This window comes from Psammomys obesus, unplaced genomic scaffold, assembly GCF_907164565.1.
Source record: "Psammomys obesus unplaced genomic scaffold, mPsaObe1.curated_primary_1811, whole genome shotgun sequence".
In the NCBI taxonomy this organism is placed as follows: Eukaryota; Metazoa; Chordata; class Mammalia; order Rodentia; family Muridae; genus Psammomys; species Psammomys obesus.
In genome coordinates, this window is record NW_026585698.1 from 14210428 (window position 1) to 14228119 (window position 17692).

Below are 17692 nucleotides of genomic sequence, written 5' to 3' on the forward strand. Positions count from 1 at the left end.
TTCTGGCTGGACAGGGGAGCCCACTGCAATAACCTACTCTTCAGAGAACTGCTAAGCTGTTTTCATTTCATTTCAGGAGGGGAACCCACATCCTAGGAAGGCCTTCTCTGGCAAGCACACTGAAAAGCAAAAACAATAACAAAAACAACAACAAAAAAAAAAACCAGGCTAATTTATACTGATTTCTCATCTCTAAAGAATGGCTTCTGTGGCTTGAGGATTCTGGCTGGCCTAAGAGAGTATTTGTGGGAGGGAGTCATGAAGATTTCTTCATGGGGGAAGGGTAGTCTGAGATCAGATGGTGGCCTCTGTCAGGCAGCAACAAACAGTAGTACAGGTAGCTGGGAAAGGCTAGGCTTATCCATAACACAGAAAAGACCTGAGGCAGAACTGACACCATTGTGGGCATTCAAGATGCCAAGAAGGCTTATGCCTACTGTTTCTTCCTGCTTCATGATGACCATAGAAACTCTTTGCATCCTGGGTAATGTCAGAAGAAACACCCTACAGAGCAGGGTCAGCTCCACAGAGTCAACTCCCAAACCAAAATGTTGAAAATTCCAGATGCAAGTAGAAAGGCTTAACCTAGGCATAGGTGGATAGGTGGTCTCTATAACTCTAGGCCTCTCACCCACCATGAATGGGTGAGAGCAGGGGCTATTTAGAGAGAGAGAGAGAGCGAGAGAGCGCAAGAGCACCTATTCAGAGTAGGGACACTGATGACAAAATATGACCTAGGTCTAACTTTGAATCAGCTGAACTTGACATCTGATTACTGAAACATACCCTTCCACGTGCATACTGCTCTCAGTCCACCTCAGTGTTCTTCCTGCTGGCTCTGCCCTCTTTATTGGAGCCTCCTATATGAGGAACTCACTCCACACTACTTCTTTTGGTTTTTGTTTTCCCATGAAATGCCTTCTTTCCGATACAAGGCCAATTTCAAGTTCAGTTCAGACTTCTAGAAGTGTTCCTCATCACTTCTGCTGAAGACTGGCACAGTCATCTCCAGGACCCACACCAGCACACTGGAGGTGCCTGGGTTCAGGATTGGGCATGAACTCAAGTGTAGTGAATATAACAGTGGACTCCAAGCTGAGGGGAGAAATCCCTTACCATGTACCTGCACAGAGGCATCCTCTGTCCTCTATAAAGGGACTCCTCACCCACAGCCATAGGAGGCCAGCTTTATCTGCCAAAGGTATCCAATCTCCTCTGTACCAGATGCCCTCGTCTAAGGCAGGTACTACCTGGTTGATCCATGCAAAGTTATAGCTGAAGCATGGCCTGCAGTGAAAGACACTCTATGGCTAGGGAGATTCTGCTTCAGATATACAGTCCCATGCTGACCCAGTGGCTGGTCTCTCTCGGGGCCCAGGGCTGGCCCTCATTTGCCTCGTTGCCTCAAGAGCCCCAATCTGAGTTCTTGAGCCAATGACTTGGTATGCCACGCAGACAATCTGCGCCCCGCCAGTGATGGACTGGGGTCTATCTTAAAGGTCAACAAGGCCTTATCTTTGTTGATCTACGGTAAGAGGTACACACTTAGTACTTTAAAAACGGGTTGTCATTTTGTTATTTTGTTTTGCTTTTTGAAACAGGTTTTTTTTTTTTTTTTTTTTTTGCGCTAAGTAGCTCAGCTGGCTGGCTTCAAACTCACGATCCTGTTTGATGCAGCCTCTCGAATACTGAAATTACAAGCAGGTACCATTATGACAGGCTCAATCAAACTTTGTTTTTGGATTGGTGAGATAGCACAGTTGGTCAAGACACTTGCAGCTGAGCCTGACAACCTGAGTTGAGCATCAGGACCCACATGGAGGAAGGGGCCCACAAGTTATCCTTGACCTTCCTGCACATGCACTTGGCACATATATGGACACAAGCAGGCATGCGCCCAAACACACGTGTGCACACTCCAAGCACACACACATTTTTAATCAAGCAGACTCACGCAGTTCCTCCAAGGCACTTTACCAATCTATCCCGATCTATCCCACTTTCTGCACTATCAATGAGCTTTGTCACGCCTGTCCCTTTATTCACCAAGTCCCTTCCCCACCAACTGGCCCCCTGAACATAATGGTCACTGTTGCTCAGCAGTATCCTGTTCTCATGTGGTCTTTAACTTAACAGTAAGGTAATGTTTGCTCCACTGTGCAGATGAAGAAACGGAGTCTGCAAACACTAACTGGCTTGCTCATAGCTACACATCCCACAGTATGGGACAGAGCCAAGTGTGGAGGGGGCTTTCCTCTGGAGAGCAGAGGTGGGATAAGACACGCGCCACCAAGACCTATGTATGTGACAGAGTCTTTGGCTTGCCCCTCCCAGGCAGCTCTTGGCTTCAAGAGCCTGTCATCATGAAGTCAAACTTTCCAAATAGGAAAAGCAGAGGGAAGAAAGGGAAGAAGGAGAAAGGAAGGAAAGGGGAGGGAGAAAAATGGGGAGAGGGGAAAACTACCCAAGGAAGGAGGCCTGGCACTGAGCTAAGAAGGGCGCTAGGCAGTGAGTGCTGGGCACATGGCAGACAGGAAGTCTTAAGCTTCTCAGGGTTCTGCTCAGAAGCTGGCACGGCACAGCACAGCACAGCTAAGCAGGTGGAGCTTGGCCCTTCCTGCATCTGCTGGAGGAGCTGCCATGGCATCTGTTTTTCATTGGCTGTGTGAAAAGGTTTCTTTTGGAAAAGGAGATGGAAAACCACTGATCCTATCCAATTGGCCCACCTTTAGAGATGGAGAAATGGAGGTCAAAGGGGCTGGGGACAGGAAGTCTACCGTGAGGCAGTGCAGAGTTCTTCCCTAGTGTGTGCATTCTGAGTACATTTGCTTTAGGTGCTCGACTTTCCAGCCCATCCTGTTACGCGTAAGCCGACTTACAGAGGCTTTTAGCTTCAAGCCCCAAACCGGAGCATAGCAAAGGATAGAAGCCCTCAAAGAGCTCAGAGCTACCTTAGGTTCTCTGCTGCCGTGGCATTGCTCATGAGCTTAACGTGGTGGCCTATAACCTGTTCTGAGGACATACTCTTCTATGGGAGCAATGGCCACAGCATGTCCAGTACTCTGAAGCTGAATGAACAGGGTCTAGCACTGCCACATCTTTACTCTCAAAAGCGTGAATTCATAGGGACCTCTCCTTCCTTTCTCTGGAACCCCAGAGTCCCCAGCTCCTGCTCCTCAACAACCATGGAGCTCTCCCAGCTTCTGTCTTTGCCCAGGCCACCTACTCTTCCTGACTTCACTCCACTTTGAGAACTCTGCTCAGGGTCTCATGCATATGTAGAAGCACCTCTCTCCTGCTACTGCCCTTGACTTTCCCAGTGCTGGCCAGCACACTGGGGCCTGGGGCAGTTCCTGGGGGAACTACCTAAGCTGAAACCATCCTGCACAGCCATCAGAGAGACATGGTGAGGCCCATTACCCACCCAAAGAAGAAATCTTTGAAAAATAATCTGAATCAGGAAAAGAAGCCTGTGCTGGAATGTTCTCTGTGAGAACGTTAAACAGTATGCTCTTGACTGAACACTCACTCTTAGCAGTGTGGCTGGGGATTGGAAGGAACCCAGGTTGAGCCTGACTGAACATATCCACAAGCACCACAGTCCATTTAGGGAGAAAACAGCAGTGGTCCTGAGCAGATGTGCAGAAACTCTGGCATGGAGGCTGGCCCACAGGACATAGTCCTGAGCACTTGACTCCTCGCTCTGCTGCTCACTGCCTATGTGACCAGCAAGTCATGCTGTAGCATCTACAAGGACTTCTGCATCCTTTCAGGACTGCCCCAAGGACTCAGGCCACGAATTAAGAGTTTGCCCTCTTCTGCCCACGCATTCTGGCCTTGCCACACACAATTCTCAGTACCTCTGGTGGTCAAAAAAGAATGCACACCAGAGGAAGACATCCTAACAGCTGCTTACACTTGAGTTTTGTTGCTTTAAATCAGAGCTGTGACTGTAGCAGCCAGGCTTGGCAAGCTCTAACTGCTATAACCTGGGCCTGGGCATCCAATGCAAGGCCCTGCCACTCCTCACAGTGTGCTTCCTCTTGATGGCTAGGAGACTCATAGCTTCTCTCCACTTGATGTCCAGGAAGAGGTCTAGCCTGAACCCGGACTAAGCCAGTCTGAACTGTATAGTTCCAAAAAGTTCAGAAGCTCAGGATATGAGAAAGACAGAGGTCGGTGCAGACTCTGAGTCCAAGCTAACTCCTTTAAGATTCTCAAGAACAGGACTTCTTCTCCCTGGAGAACTTGAAGTGTGTTTCTTTTGTTTACTCTGCTTGAGCAACTGGCCCATGGATCATCTCAGCAATGCTAAAAATAGGAGGATTGCAGCAATTCAAACTAGAGCCAAGAAACTCACATTTCCTCAATTGAAACTTTCCCCTGCTTCTCTGTCCTCTGATTCCCACTATGATGTGACTGGTTTCCTTTCGTCCCAACAGCAAAGGTTCCTGCTGTACACCTTGGGCCATACTCATGATGAAGCAACAGCTGAACCGGGCCAAGTGACCTAAGAGTGACAGCCACCGAGAAAGGGGTGACAAACAAGAGAAGCCAGCCAGTTTTCTCACCAGCCAGGGACACTTATGCCTACTGTCTTCAGTGACAAGCTGTCACGGGGAAAGAGAAAAAGCCACCACCAATACCAAACAATGTCTTTTGAGAACCAGAGATTCTTGTTTCAGATAAGGTGACTCTGGGTTGATGAAATGAACAGCATTCTCCTAATGATGGCCTCCCGCAGCATCTTCCCTGAGGACCACTGCTGACTCGTCAGGGGTCTGTGCGTTGCAGCAAGCCTGCTAAGCCCTAGAGCCCATTCCTTTGCCTTCCTATATTCTCTATCTTTAGTCCCCTGCCCATTTATCAGTCTGTCTCTGGAATAGTCTACGACTTAGTTCTGAAAACTTAAATCCCTGCTTAGGTATAACACAGCTTTCTGCTAAGGCGGGGCTGTGGGGAGCCTATGAGCTGCTCTGAGCAGAAGAACCAAGGAGCTGCAAGTGGTACCCAGGTCCAACCTGTTCCACTTCACCTTGAATTGAGGAAGCACTCCTTCAGTGGCACCCAAAGAAGCTAGGCCAACTGCGGAGTGGCCTGCAGCAGACCAAAAACAAGAGCCCCGAGCTCTACTGTCCCAGGAGAGAGGCCAGGCCTCTATAAGCTCTGTGGGCAGAGGAGAGAAAGGAGCTTCTGTTTTTACAGCCTGCAGCACCTTACAGGTGCTCACCCCTTTTTGCACAAGTGTGCAACAAGTTTACAGAGGGATAACACCATCCTTGAATGGGGACAGCACCAGTACAGTATGTAAGACTCACAGACACTATTTCCTACTAACTCCTAGCCAGGCAGTCTGGTCCAGGTACAAAGGCTCCAATGTAGCAGTCAGGAGCAGCCTCCTCCTTTTTTTCCTTAGCCTGAGGAGTACCAGTCCCTGGATGGAAATGCTACCACAAAGACCCCGTACAGGCCAACTAGCCAAGTCCTTGGGGCACAGCCAAATACAGTCCCACTCAATCCTAGCCTAGCTACTGGCCCCCTAACTAACCTTACTTCCCAGGGGAAAGCTAGAAATCTTCTGTCCTCCTGATTGTTGCTACCCTGTTTCCCTCCCATGTACTCCTGCCTGGAGCACCCGGGCCAACTTCAGTGAAGGAACAAGCAGGTTACTGGCTTTCTTCCCTTGAGTGAGGCTACTAACCTCTCTAATCATGGGCTCTAGTGCTAGATAAACCAAGGCTCAGAGCCCTCTTTCTACACAGACCAGCATGGGACCTGGGCCAAGTCACGTGACCTATCAGCATCCCTGGAAACTTATAGGTTGACCTGTGATCTGAAACCTGACTGACTACGTGACAGGCTTAGACATGGCACCTGGCATGTTTACAGCAGGTCAACATGCTTCTTTAAGTGTGAGCACAGTGACAAGTAGGAGTGTAAGGAACAGTTACAGTTGTTTCTAGGTGGGAAGACGATGCTGTGGGACTGACCTGGGGAAGATATAGGCTATTACAATCCAGTTCCTATCCCGACGTTCCCTGGCTCCGACCAGTACACATGGTAGAGGAATCTCCATGCTGATACTTACATGTCTTGTTTATATTGGGCTTCACTGCTATCTACTCAAACAAGCCTGCACTTGGGTTTGGTGTTGGGGACAAGGATTATCAATAGCCCCACTAAGCATGGCACCTCTTTGAAGCCAGAGGGATGGAAGAACAGCCAAGGAGAAAGTAGGCCTGATGCTGACTAGGGAAGGCAATGCTCGAGCTGGATCTACCAATAGGGACTGAGGCTTGCCCACCTGAGCCAAGATATACCTGTATTTTATGCTCTGGGCTGCTGCTCTCCAGTTACTTATCTCAAGGAATTCTCAAAGATGGGGGAATCTGAGATCCCACATAGTCACTAGGTACAAGGCCAGGGGAAGACACTAGGAGTGTGACAGTAATGCTTTTTTAGGTTTGCTGGGCTCCACAGTGTTCCCTGCCTGGCTCCGCTGGTATCTACGCAGATAACAGCTCTAGGGAAGGAGGGCACTGCCTATAGTGTAGCCTGGAAAGAATGTGTCTACTCAATGGGTAGGGGAAGAGGACTCCCCAAGGCCACAGAACCAACTGGCGATAGTTTGAGTAGAATGAGTATAAATGATCCAAGAATGGCCAGTGGGGCGTCCTTAGAAAACTTTTCTCCATCTCCATTTCTGGCTGGTCCCTCAGCTGGCCCCACCAGCAGAGGCCCTTCTTGCCCCTCAACCATATCAAGGCACTTGAAGCACCAGGCTCTAGGGTTAGGGACAACACACAGCACAGACATTAAAGAAACAAAGATGGCTCACAGTGCCCATCCCTTCCATTGGCTTAAGCTGCGGTCAGGACAAAAGACCCACCTGGGCCTCTGTAGTGGCCGCCTAGTAGAAGCGATGGAGCCCAGAGCCTAGGCAGATAAAGGGAACTAGCCTCGGGTGTGGGAAGGGGCTCAGCTTCCCCGGTCATCTGCAACAGGTGGAAAACAATCCATGTTCCTCACCACACCCTGTAGGTGGGCCCAAATGAAAACCATCTATGACAGGTGGCTGGGAAGAGCAGGTAATTCTGTGGGAAAGAATCCAACCCGGTACTGGACCATTTGGCAGTACATGAAAGTACTAGGTGCACAGGGATTGCTTCTTGGCATCCAGGCATTTGTCCTGGAGACTCTTGAACAGGTAAGGCAGCTGCAGCTTTATAATGGTAGAAAACACACATCTTCTGGGAAAGGGGCAAAACAGAAAAGATGGAGCTCAAGCCAGATGGCAAAGCACAATGTAGCTGTAGCCAAGAAAGGGAGCAAGAGCTCCCAACTATCAGCCCAGGCCACAAAGCAAGGGACTGCTACAAGTATGTTTTAGTCTGTTCTCCTAGAGCCAAGGTAGGCTTTAGCTTCTAGAAGACCTCAAGCCTGTGGGAGTCAGGGTGTTCACTACACCCTACTTTAATCCTGTCCCTTCTGAATACAGCTCTGGCCTCTGGGATGAATGGAGGATCTTTGGGATCCAGAAATCTGAGGCTCCATGTGTATCACTCCCTAGTCCTAAGAATGAGCTATATGTTCTAAGTGCTGGGGACACTCATGAATCCACCTGTTGGGACCATTCTGCTCCAGGGAAGCATTGGGCCTTGTGTGAGGCCAAACGGGTAGAATGGCCAGGAGCTAAGGCTACCTGTACCCCAAATCTAAGTTTTTCTCAATGCCTTTGGTGGGAATGTATCTGATACCCACTTGCAGTACCCTTTGCTTCTTTCAGAAAGGCTAGAAACTGGGTTAAAACAGGAAAAAAAAAAACCCAGTCTGCTAAAATAAGCAAACATTTTTGGGGAAGATGAAAGAGCCATCTCTGGCTCTGTTACTATGGGAACACTTCAGAATCAACTACAAGATAGGGAGAGATGCTCACCCTGGACAAAACAGCTTGGTTTCAGCCCACGCAGGCCCGCCCGCCCAGAGGTGAACATGCTTGCATAGAAAGTGCAGGATGTTTCTGGGCACCCAGACATAACCCCAAAGCTTCTGTGGTGTGGGCAAGCCACCCAACATCACCTGTCACTGACTTGGCTGTGCTTCCCTAGCTAGACCCCTCTCTCTAGGCAAGGCCAGCCCTGCTCCTTGCTCTACTCTGCAACAGGCCTGGCCTGGTATTTGTTAAGTAGCAGCTTTTTCATATGCCTGCAGGCCCAGCCTCAGTCTGTCCCCAACCTGAGTCCATGGCTATATGCCTTTGGCCAGATCCTCTAGACTCCAAAGAAGGAAATACAACAGTGCCAAGCTGGGCCCCAAGCAGGAGTGCCCAAGAACTCCACCTATATCTGGACACAGACTACGCTGCTGTGCTGGGTATAAAAGGATGGGGAAACAAGGGCCTTCAGCTGGGCATCAGCCTACTGCTGCAGAAGCTTCAACCTAGGAGCTCTGATCTGTCCCTGCCTCAGTCTCATGAATACAGGACCCTAATTAAAAACAACAACAACAGCATTGTTGTGAGAGTAGGTGTGTGTGCGAGTACAGGTGTCCTATGCCATGAAACATGTGGAGGTCAGGGGACAATTTTTAGGAACTGCTTCTCTCTTTTGCTTTTGTGTTAGCTGGGACTACTGAAAAGTCATCTGTGATTAACGAGAGACCAGCATCACTGAGGCAACATCTTCTGGAAAACATGTCCTCAAGGTCATCACACAGAAGTTGTGGTGCAGACTGGGCCAAAAGTACAATTCAAAGCTGGCAGTTTAACTCAGTGTTCCTAGTTTTTGTAATATAGGACCTGCAGAGCTAAGGGGTCATGCAGGGTTAAGGAGTCACGGAAAGCAGCTGACGCCTGGCACTGAGAGAGGCCAGGAAAGGACACTGGTGAAGGTGCAGTCTCCATTGCAGTAGAGACACTAGCATAGTGGAGATGCCAGGACCATAGAACCACCAACCAGGACAGCTTCAGGTCCAAGCTTCATGTGCTGGGAAAGGCAGAGACTGTGAGTAGAGCCCAGAAGATCATGAGTGACTACCAGACACAGGACACCGAACCACAGGATTTGATTTACATTGCTGGATTTTGATTTTGCTTTGTTTAGACTGTGACTGTGCCCTGCCTCTCCCCTCTAGGAAAAAAAAAAAAAATGTATTTAACTTATTTTTATTTTACAGGAACCCACAGCTGAGAGACTTTGGACTTTTAGAGTTTGGGTATTTAAAGAGACTGATCATTTAATTTGTTTGAATTTTTAAAGAATGTGGGACTTTCCCCTCCCCTGTCCTACAACTTCCTCTGTAGACCAGGCTGGCCTTGAACTTAGAGATCTATTTGCCTCTGCCTTCCAAGTGCTTGGATCAAAGGTGTGCACCACTATTGCTGGGCAAGACTGTAGGACTTTTAAAAGTTGTAAAGTGTTTTAGATTTTAATAGTAATGTTGATTAATAATAGTAATATAGGATTCTGGATAAAAAAAAAGAAATGAAAAGTTATGGTTTAATAGTAATATATTGGTGTGTCAAGTGTATAAGGGATCAATGTCCTGGTTGGTTTTTTTTTTTTTTTTTTTTTCTTTTTTGTCAGCTTGACACAAGCTAGAGTTATTTGGAAGGAGGAACCTCAACTGAGAAAATGCCTTCATCAGATTGCCTGTCTGTAGGACATTTTCTTGATTAATTCTGATGTGGGAAGCACTCTGAGCAAGGTGGTCCTGTGTGGTATAGGAAAACATGCTGAGTAAGTTGAGTAAATCATGGCGGGCAAGCCAGTAAGCAGCTCTCCTCCACGGTCTTTGCTTCAGTTCCTGCCCCAACTTCTTTATATGATGAACTGTTTATCCTGGGAGAGAAAACAACGCCTTTTTCCCTACTTTGTTGTCAGTTATGGTCTTCATCACAGCAATGAAAGGCAAGCCAAGATACCCTCTGAGCCATCTTACCAGTCCATGAGCAGAGATTATTTTTAATGACAGAAGTAGGGTGGCAGGAAGAGGGTAGGGTGGGAGCTATTCTTTCTGGTAATGCTCATCCCATCACTATGTGAAACAGTGTCTGCATTTGCACCAAATTCATTCCTCTCTCCCTCATCCATGGGTCCAGACACACCATCGGGCATGCTACATGCTTTGCTGTGTCACTGTGGAGGCCCAGCCAGCTGTGGGGTAGGTCCCGTGTGCAAGAATCCCCACCAGGTTCCATCTACCCTTGTCCTTTAGAACCTACCTCCTTCCCTTGCCCTGCCACATTTCCCATGAAGTTGCCTCAGGGAAGGCCCAAAGGCCTGTCCCCAAAGGTGCTCTAACCCTGGCCTCTCTTTCCAGTCTGCTTCCTAGCTGAGCAGTAGTCCCTCCCTGCACTTCCTACATGGTCGACAGCACCCGCTGAAGGCCTTGAACACAGATGTGCATAAGGGGCTCTAGGGCAACCTCCTGTATCCCACACCCACAGTATTGGCACTCAGTGGACTAGATGGCTGTGCTTAGAGGCCATCCATGAGAAGAAAGAATGGAGTCTTTCACCTACGCAGTGAGTGTCTCCTTTAGGCCAAGCTGGTCCCGAACATACAAAAACAGAACAATGAAAGAACTAGGCCCCATGGCATGTCCACCTAAGAGGTAGAGAAGAATCCCTTGTGGGCCTAGTATGTGTGGGATTCCTCCTTGGCTGCCTCTGCTGCCTTAAGGTAGGCCTGGCAAGAAGTGTTGGGAAGGGGCCTGGAGAGCCCAGGAACCACAGCAGCTACAAGGATAGCCTAAGAACTTCTCCAAGATTTAGTGTCAGTGAAATAAACAACAACAACAAGTTTTTGAAAGACATATACACTGTTAACACAGTCACATATGCAAATGTGTCTATTTTTAAAAAGAACCCAGGCATGCTTACAGGAGCAGCTCGGATACAGTACCTGGGTAGTTGTCAAAGCGGCTAAGGTTTTTCTTCTTGCCATGCTAGGCAACAAGTCTAAGAGGCTAGAGTGTAAGACAGCAGACGTGGCCAAGGAGGAATGCACACATACCACCCACAAGGGATTCTTCCAGCCCTCCTCGAGTAGAACCTAGAGCCTGCCTTTGGTTTGGGCAGGACCCACTTCTGGAAGAAAAGTGTCTAGGACTACAGGAGGAGCTGAGGGAGTGAACGTAATGGGAAAGAGGTGGCAGCACCCAGCTGAAGGATGACGCTAATTTCAATGTCAGGAAGACTCACTTATGGGGAAGGCATGGACGCAGCCTCACCTTGCAGTATCCCTGTACTGTCTCTAAGAGGTCAAAGCATTAACAGTAGGGAAGGAAAGGGAAGAAGAAAAGTATTTCCCTGAGTACCTACCATGTGCCAAATTCTGGGTTACAGGCACTACACCATTCTCTAACATGGCTCCAATAGTTAGCCTGTGTCACCCTAGCCCGGAAAAATCCTGTCTCAGCCTTTTGAGTAGGAAATTACAGGCATGCACCACCTCACCTGAACCCTACACTTACTTCTCAAGTCAGATAATGGAACTCCACTTTATGAGCTGAGTAACCAAAGGGCTCAAAACAAACAACTTGCTTCTAACTCAACAGCATATAAGTGTTCATATAGGTTTGCGAAAGGGCCCACTGAAGTAATATATAGCATTCTTTAAATCAGTAACAGAAGAACTGATAATCCAGTTGAACAATGAACATGAACAGAAACTATATAAAAGCTAAAATGCTGGACCAGGGATACAGCTCGGTGGTAATGTGCTTCCTACACGTGTGAGGTCCTAGGTTCAATGCCCAGGACCACAGAAAAAACCAACTGGACAGTTAATGTGTTAACAGAATCTCACAGAGAATGAAACATGGTAAGAGGTTTGCTTCCTCCTTACTAAAAAGCAAATATTCGCTCAGGAGGATGAGGTGGGAGAATCATGAGTTTGAGACCAGAATGAATTACATACTAACAATTGTTCCCCAACCTTCACCCCAAAATTAGAGCCCTCAAGATGATTCTGAAGACAGAAGCACTTGCCATGCAAGCCCAGCAACCTGCTCTTGATCCCCTGAACCCAACGCAAAGGAAGAAGTAAAGACTTGTCTCCACAGCGCTACCCTCTAACTTATCTTCACAAGCCACACTATGAATACTATGGCACATGTGTCACCATGCACATATGTACATAAACACGTAAATACTTTAAAACTATAAAATCCAAAAATGGTAACAATGCTGATGAACTGATGAAGTCTTGAGGAAAAAAAAAAAAAAAAAAAAAAAAAAAAAAAAAAAAAAAGCGTGAGTATAAGGGTGGGGGTGTAGGCAGATCTCAGAGAGGGCTATCTACTGATACTTTAAAAGTACCGCAAATACTTTAATTCAGGCAGAATAAAATTAAAACTCATTATTTATTTAGTTGCCCGGCTGTATCTTATAAATGGGCTCCCACAAACGTCCAACATCTGGAGTGCTGTTTGTCGTAACAGAAGACTGGAGATAACCTAAACATCTCCTAGTGAGTGACAATGGTCATCCACCTGAATACTGCACAGCGATAAAAAGAATGATGAGAGGCAGGCACGGTGACGAACGCGTAGAACCCCAGAACTTGGGGAGGTCGAGGCAGGCGCATCTTAACCTTCAGGTCATCTCTGACTACTAGTGAGTCTGAGACCAGCCTGAGTTAGAGGCCCCGACTCAAGAAAACAAACAGCCCAAAAGGCATGGGCTGGATACAGCAGAGCATACCTGCAATTCCAGAATTCAGAGGCTACAGCAGCAGTACTGCAAGTTGGAGAGCAGCCTGGGCTATACGGCAAGACCCTATCCTAGGCTGAGGATAGAGATCACGGGTACAATATTAGCTGAGCCTGAGCAAGGCCTTGGTTTTGATTCCCAGCACTACAATAAATGATAAATAGAATGAACACTCTATAAGAGATGCTATTAGGGGAAAAACAAAACAAAAAACTAAGGGCAGAAATGTATATGCTTTTGTTTTCCATGTGTAGCTATGCACACTGGCTTATGAAAGGTATGGAAGGACATAAAGAACTGCTCCTGCTGTGGAGCAGGGCTATGGTCTGAGGCAAAGGGGTTATGTGGGTGCTCTTTTTCACAGCAAACCTATTGGTACCATGTAGTTTGATTACCAATGACAGCTACTACTAAGTGACAATATAGAGAGTACAGGGTTTAAGACTTGAGTGCCTACTGACTCTGAAGTTACAGCCTGGAGAAAGGATGAGCCATGGAACTGGACACTCTTAACCCTTGGCTAGCTCTCAGTAAGGGCTCTGACAGCTTTGCACCTTAAAGAGCTGCCTCTGCCACAGCCTTCCTGCCTGTCTGTACCTTTGTAAGCAAACCCTGTCTTTAAATTTCTCTCTGAGTATCAAGAAATCAGGGGAAAAGAAACCAAAGCTAAGAAGGTCCATGCCAAGGCCACCCAGCTGGGAGCCAGGCAGGCTGGGAGGGGTGTGGAGGAAGGAGCAGAACTAGACTAGAGGTAGAGAGTAGAGATGGCCCACTGTCCCTGGGTAAGGCAGAGTATACATGGGAAGGCTGGGCTGGCAGATGCTGAGGAAGACAAATGCTTTTAGAAGGCTGACAAGGGCAGCCCTGAAAGGTAGACAATGTCTCATTCATGAAGAATGCTCTCCCCTCACATGGAATGGCAAGGCTAGTTGGAAGGGCCCGCCCAGCCTCAGGAAAAGTTATTTTTCAAGCAGGAGAGTTAGCCTTAGTGAGAATCTCCTCGGTGTCCAAGATCACACAGGGAGGTAGACCTGTTCCAGAACTATAAGCCTGAAGGCCTCTCAACTGCCCATATGGCCCTGAACACCCAGGACTCTAGAGGACATCCAGAACTCACCCATGCGTCTCCCTAGTGCCCAGAGAGAGTAGTGACTAGCTAGAAGTCACTCAGTAACCACAGCCCCATATCAGTTTTGAATTCTCTTGACTGTATCGCTCTGTCTCCCCATTGAGGATGCTACAAACCTGAGGCTCTGCAAACACCTGACCATGGGATCAATTTATACAGCTTTAGTTAGAAGCAGCAGCAACAAGCAGCCTCAGAAATCAACAAGGCAAAGTACTCACGTTGAAGAAATTGGTCTTGTTCCTCTCGCAGAAGAGCCCCTGTGCCGGCATGTGCTGCAGTTGTTGCCATGGGATACTGCTGCCTAGCAACACATCACGGGCCCACTGGAGGTTCTGGGGAAACAAGAAGTAGGTTGGAAGTAAGTGTGTGGGCTGCTCAGGGTGCCCATGGGAAAGCAGGTGGTCCCTTCTTCATGGCTGCATTGGCAAAAACTGTGGCAAACAGTAGCTCTGCAGACATCGATCCTATAGCTCCAGGAGGCTCTGGACAAGAGCACTGGGTTGCAGGATGCATTTTTTTGAAATGATTTTTTCTGTTGTTGTTTACCATAGCTGACTTAGGAATATGGTTTCAGACTACATGAGGCAGTGGACATAGAGGGGTACTCCTCACCTTGCCCAACCCTGGAAAACTGTCATTTAGACTCAGTGCCTACATATTACTAGGAACCCCTATTAGTCCCAAAGGCAGACCCTACTCATTTATCAGGAATCCTCACTTACTATACCCTGTGGTAGAGTTGCCTCATAGGCCAGGACTTTGGTGATAGTGCTTTGGCCCAGGCTCTCTTGGCAATGGGGCTTCTTGCTGGAACCCACATAGGCCTCCTGAGAGGTAGAAGTAGAGGTAGAAGGAAGGCCCCTTTGGGTTCATGGTTCCTTCACCCTTTCTACAGCGTTCACCTTCCCTTCCCTATCTCCTGTTGCCTGCCCCGCCATGCACCTCTGTTCCATCAGCTTGAGGAGGAAGGGGAAGCCACAAAGAAACAGCAGAGCAGAATCAGGATGGCCCAGCACGCTTAGATGAAAGGAATAAAAACCAAGAGTCACCTCACTTGCCCATCAAAGCTGTGAGGGGACACTGACTCAAGTCTCATCTACAGAGGGAGCCCAGAAAAGATGCTCAATGCACACAGAGGTGCTCAGCCATGAAGCCTGGGTCTTAGCACCAACTTGTTCAGTCTCTTCAGAGGGAGACGCTTAAGCCATGTTTGGCTGAGCCCACCAGGGCTAGACATTGACAGAGGACGCTACTGAGTGTAGCACAGGAAACCATTTGTGGGGTTTCAGAGTTTTGTTTATGCAGTGCTGGGGACTGAACACAGGGCTTGCACACAGTAGGTAAGCACTCTACCAGTCTTTTTTTCTTTAGTTAAAATTGAGAGACTTACTCAGTTACCTAGGCTGGCCTAAACTCTTGATCCTCTTGCCACTCTTCCCCCTCAAGTACTGGGATTATAGGCATATACCACCATTACTGTTTTGTTTTTTTGTTTTTGTTTTTTTTTTAATTAATCAGTAACTTATGTTTGCAGGGCTGGGAATCAGACCCAGAACATTGGGAAGTGATTTTTTTTCTGTTGTTGTTTACCATAGCTGAATTAAGAATATGGTTTCAGACTAGGCTGGAGTTCTAGTCCTCTGCTCTATCTCAAACCACAACCTGTACTTCTAATACCTCCAATGACCCATCTGAGCTGTGGAAGCTGGGCATACCTTTGACCTAGTCTGAAGACAGTGAAGCAGGTGACGCCTCAGCTATGGTGAGGTGCACCATACTGTTTGCGCCAGGCTGTTACAGGGGTTGGGGGATGAACTAGGGTGTGAGCCCATGCTTGGTTAGTAGAAGAGCCGGGTGTGGCCACCTGTGAAGCAAAGAAACACTGAGGACAGGCTGTGGAAACTCTCCCTGAGGTAACCCCAGGAGACCCAGGACATGGACCTGGTCTACGTTGCACCAGCTTGGACAAGGTTGCCAAAGTGCTGTGACACTGACAGACTTGTCAGCAGTCTCTAGATGACTTAAGTGGCAGACTGAGGGGGGAAGGAGACAGCTCATGGCTGAAGAAGCATCTTCATGGTGGCCACCACTTCCTTAAGAAAACCAACGTTGGAAGACATCCTTTAGGCTGGGGATGTGAAAGAGCAGTGCTGGTGATGCGTGGGGGAGGAGCTGGCTTCCTTGCTAGGGCTGCTTGATGAAGGCCTCGGTGGCCATGGGACAAGGACTCCTTCCTGACTCATAAAGGGGCAGCGAGAGAGAGTTCCCAATGCCTGCCAAGAACGTAGAAGACACTAGCTGTGAACGGAACTGGGAATAGACTAGTTTTTCCAACTGCTCTCTGCACTCTAGTGGGAAGCACATTCTCCAGTTGTTTCTAGGCTGCCAAACAAAGATGAACTCAGACTGATGGCTAAGCACAAAACGCACAGAGGCTTATGGAAACTCTTAGCTAATTCACACCTGAGTCCCAGATCAGAGCTCAAAGTGCTCAGGGAACTGTCAGGGGATTTGCCAGGTGCCACCCCAGTGAGTGGGACGAGGGTTGGAGACTGTTGGGCCTCTCTCTCTGAGGAAAAGGTCTTGCAGTTTTATGGTGGCTCAAGGTGAGAGTAGGTGATAATGTCACCAGGATAAATCAGCACTGTAATTCCTTATCAGGTATAGAACCCACTTTACAACAAGAAAACTGAGGTGAAGAGAAGTTTAAGAGCTTGTCCAAGTTCCCAGAACCAGGAAGAGGCAGTCATCTGTGAGAAGAATGAAAGGAAGACAAATGGATTTTGTGCTTTCAGAAAATGGAAGGTACTAGGCCTCAGCCAACTCAACTGAGGTGCAATGGCAGGAAGAGGCAGTGACTGGGGGAGGGAGCCTGCTCAGGTGCCCAGAGCGAAGTAGCTGCTGGCTCAGGTGCAGAGTCTAAAGGCAAGAAAAGGGCCATAAAAGTGGGCAGCAGGATCACAGGCCATGCTTGAGGCTGTCTCAGCTACCGACAAGGTCAGTGCCAGTCAATTCAGACAGCGTATTCCTGGACCTATCTCAACTGCTGTGTCGGTCTGCTAACTTATGCCAAATTCTTATCACTTCAATACAATATAGCAGGCTGGCTGCCACGGTTATCAGGAGCCTTGGATTCCCCTTGCTGCACAGGAAGTGAAGCCTTGGGTGGGACAGCCTGCATCCTTGCCTGTCCCCTCTAAACTGTACACACAGCGGTGGCTTAGCAGTGCTTGATGATGGGAGAGGGAAGATCTACTGATCTTCAGAATACCTGCAGCGCCAAGACAGTCAAGGCTGCAAGGCAGAGCTGGTCTCAGATACCAACTACCACTACTGTGCAGAAGACCTACATGATGTCCTGTGTCTGTGCCTCTTTCACTGGTCAGAAAACCAATGATAGTGGTTTGCTGGGCTCATAGTGGCCAGAGTCCATGACAGCAGCCTCTAAGGACTGACAGACAGCAGGGACCTGGAAGACAGACAAGTTGGTCTCTGCACAGTGACCTGCTGCCCAGCGTGTGTGACGGTTTTCAGAAGCGCAGCTCTGAGCCTCAGCTGGGCTCAACCCTTCACCTGACCATATCTTAGGAGTTGGCTTATGGGTAACTCAAGGGTTCCAGGGCACATGAAAGAATCAGGGCGGATGGAGATTTCACTGGAGAATGCTCTCTGCAGCCTATGGAAACAACCTGCTTTGCCTCCCAAGCAGTAGGACAACTGGCAGGGGCCCTGAAGGCCAGGTTTCATGGGCCAGAGAATGAGCTGGCACTGGAGTGGGTGGCTCCAGCTGGTAAGGGATGCTGTTGGTAGGGACAGCCACAAAGCTAGGGCACATCTGTCGGAAGAGT

At 48.3% G+C, this 17692-nt stretch overlaps 1 protein-coding gene across 2 annotated transcripts in view; it reads right to left on the reverse strand.

Annotated features, from left to right (window-relative positions):
• Positions 1–17692, reverse strand: part of Cabin1 (calcineurin binding protein 1) — a 128788-nt gene that overhangs the window by 23738 nt on the left and 87358 nt on the right. For both annotated transcript variants that reach the window (XM_055598963.1, XM_055598962.1), the window contains exon 29: positions 14063–14176. In XM_055598963.1, coding sequence (XP_055454938.1) covers positions 14063–14176 — 114 coding nt within the window. The remainder of the gene's footprint in view (positions 1–14062; positions 14177–17692) is intronic.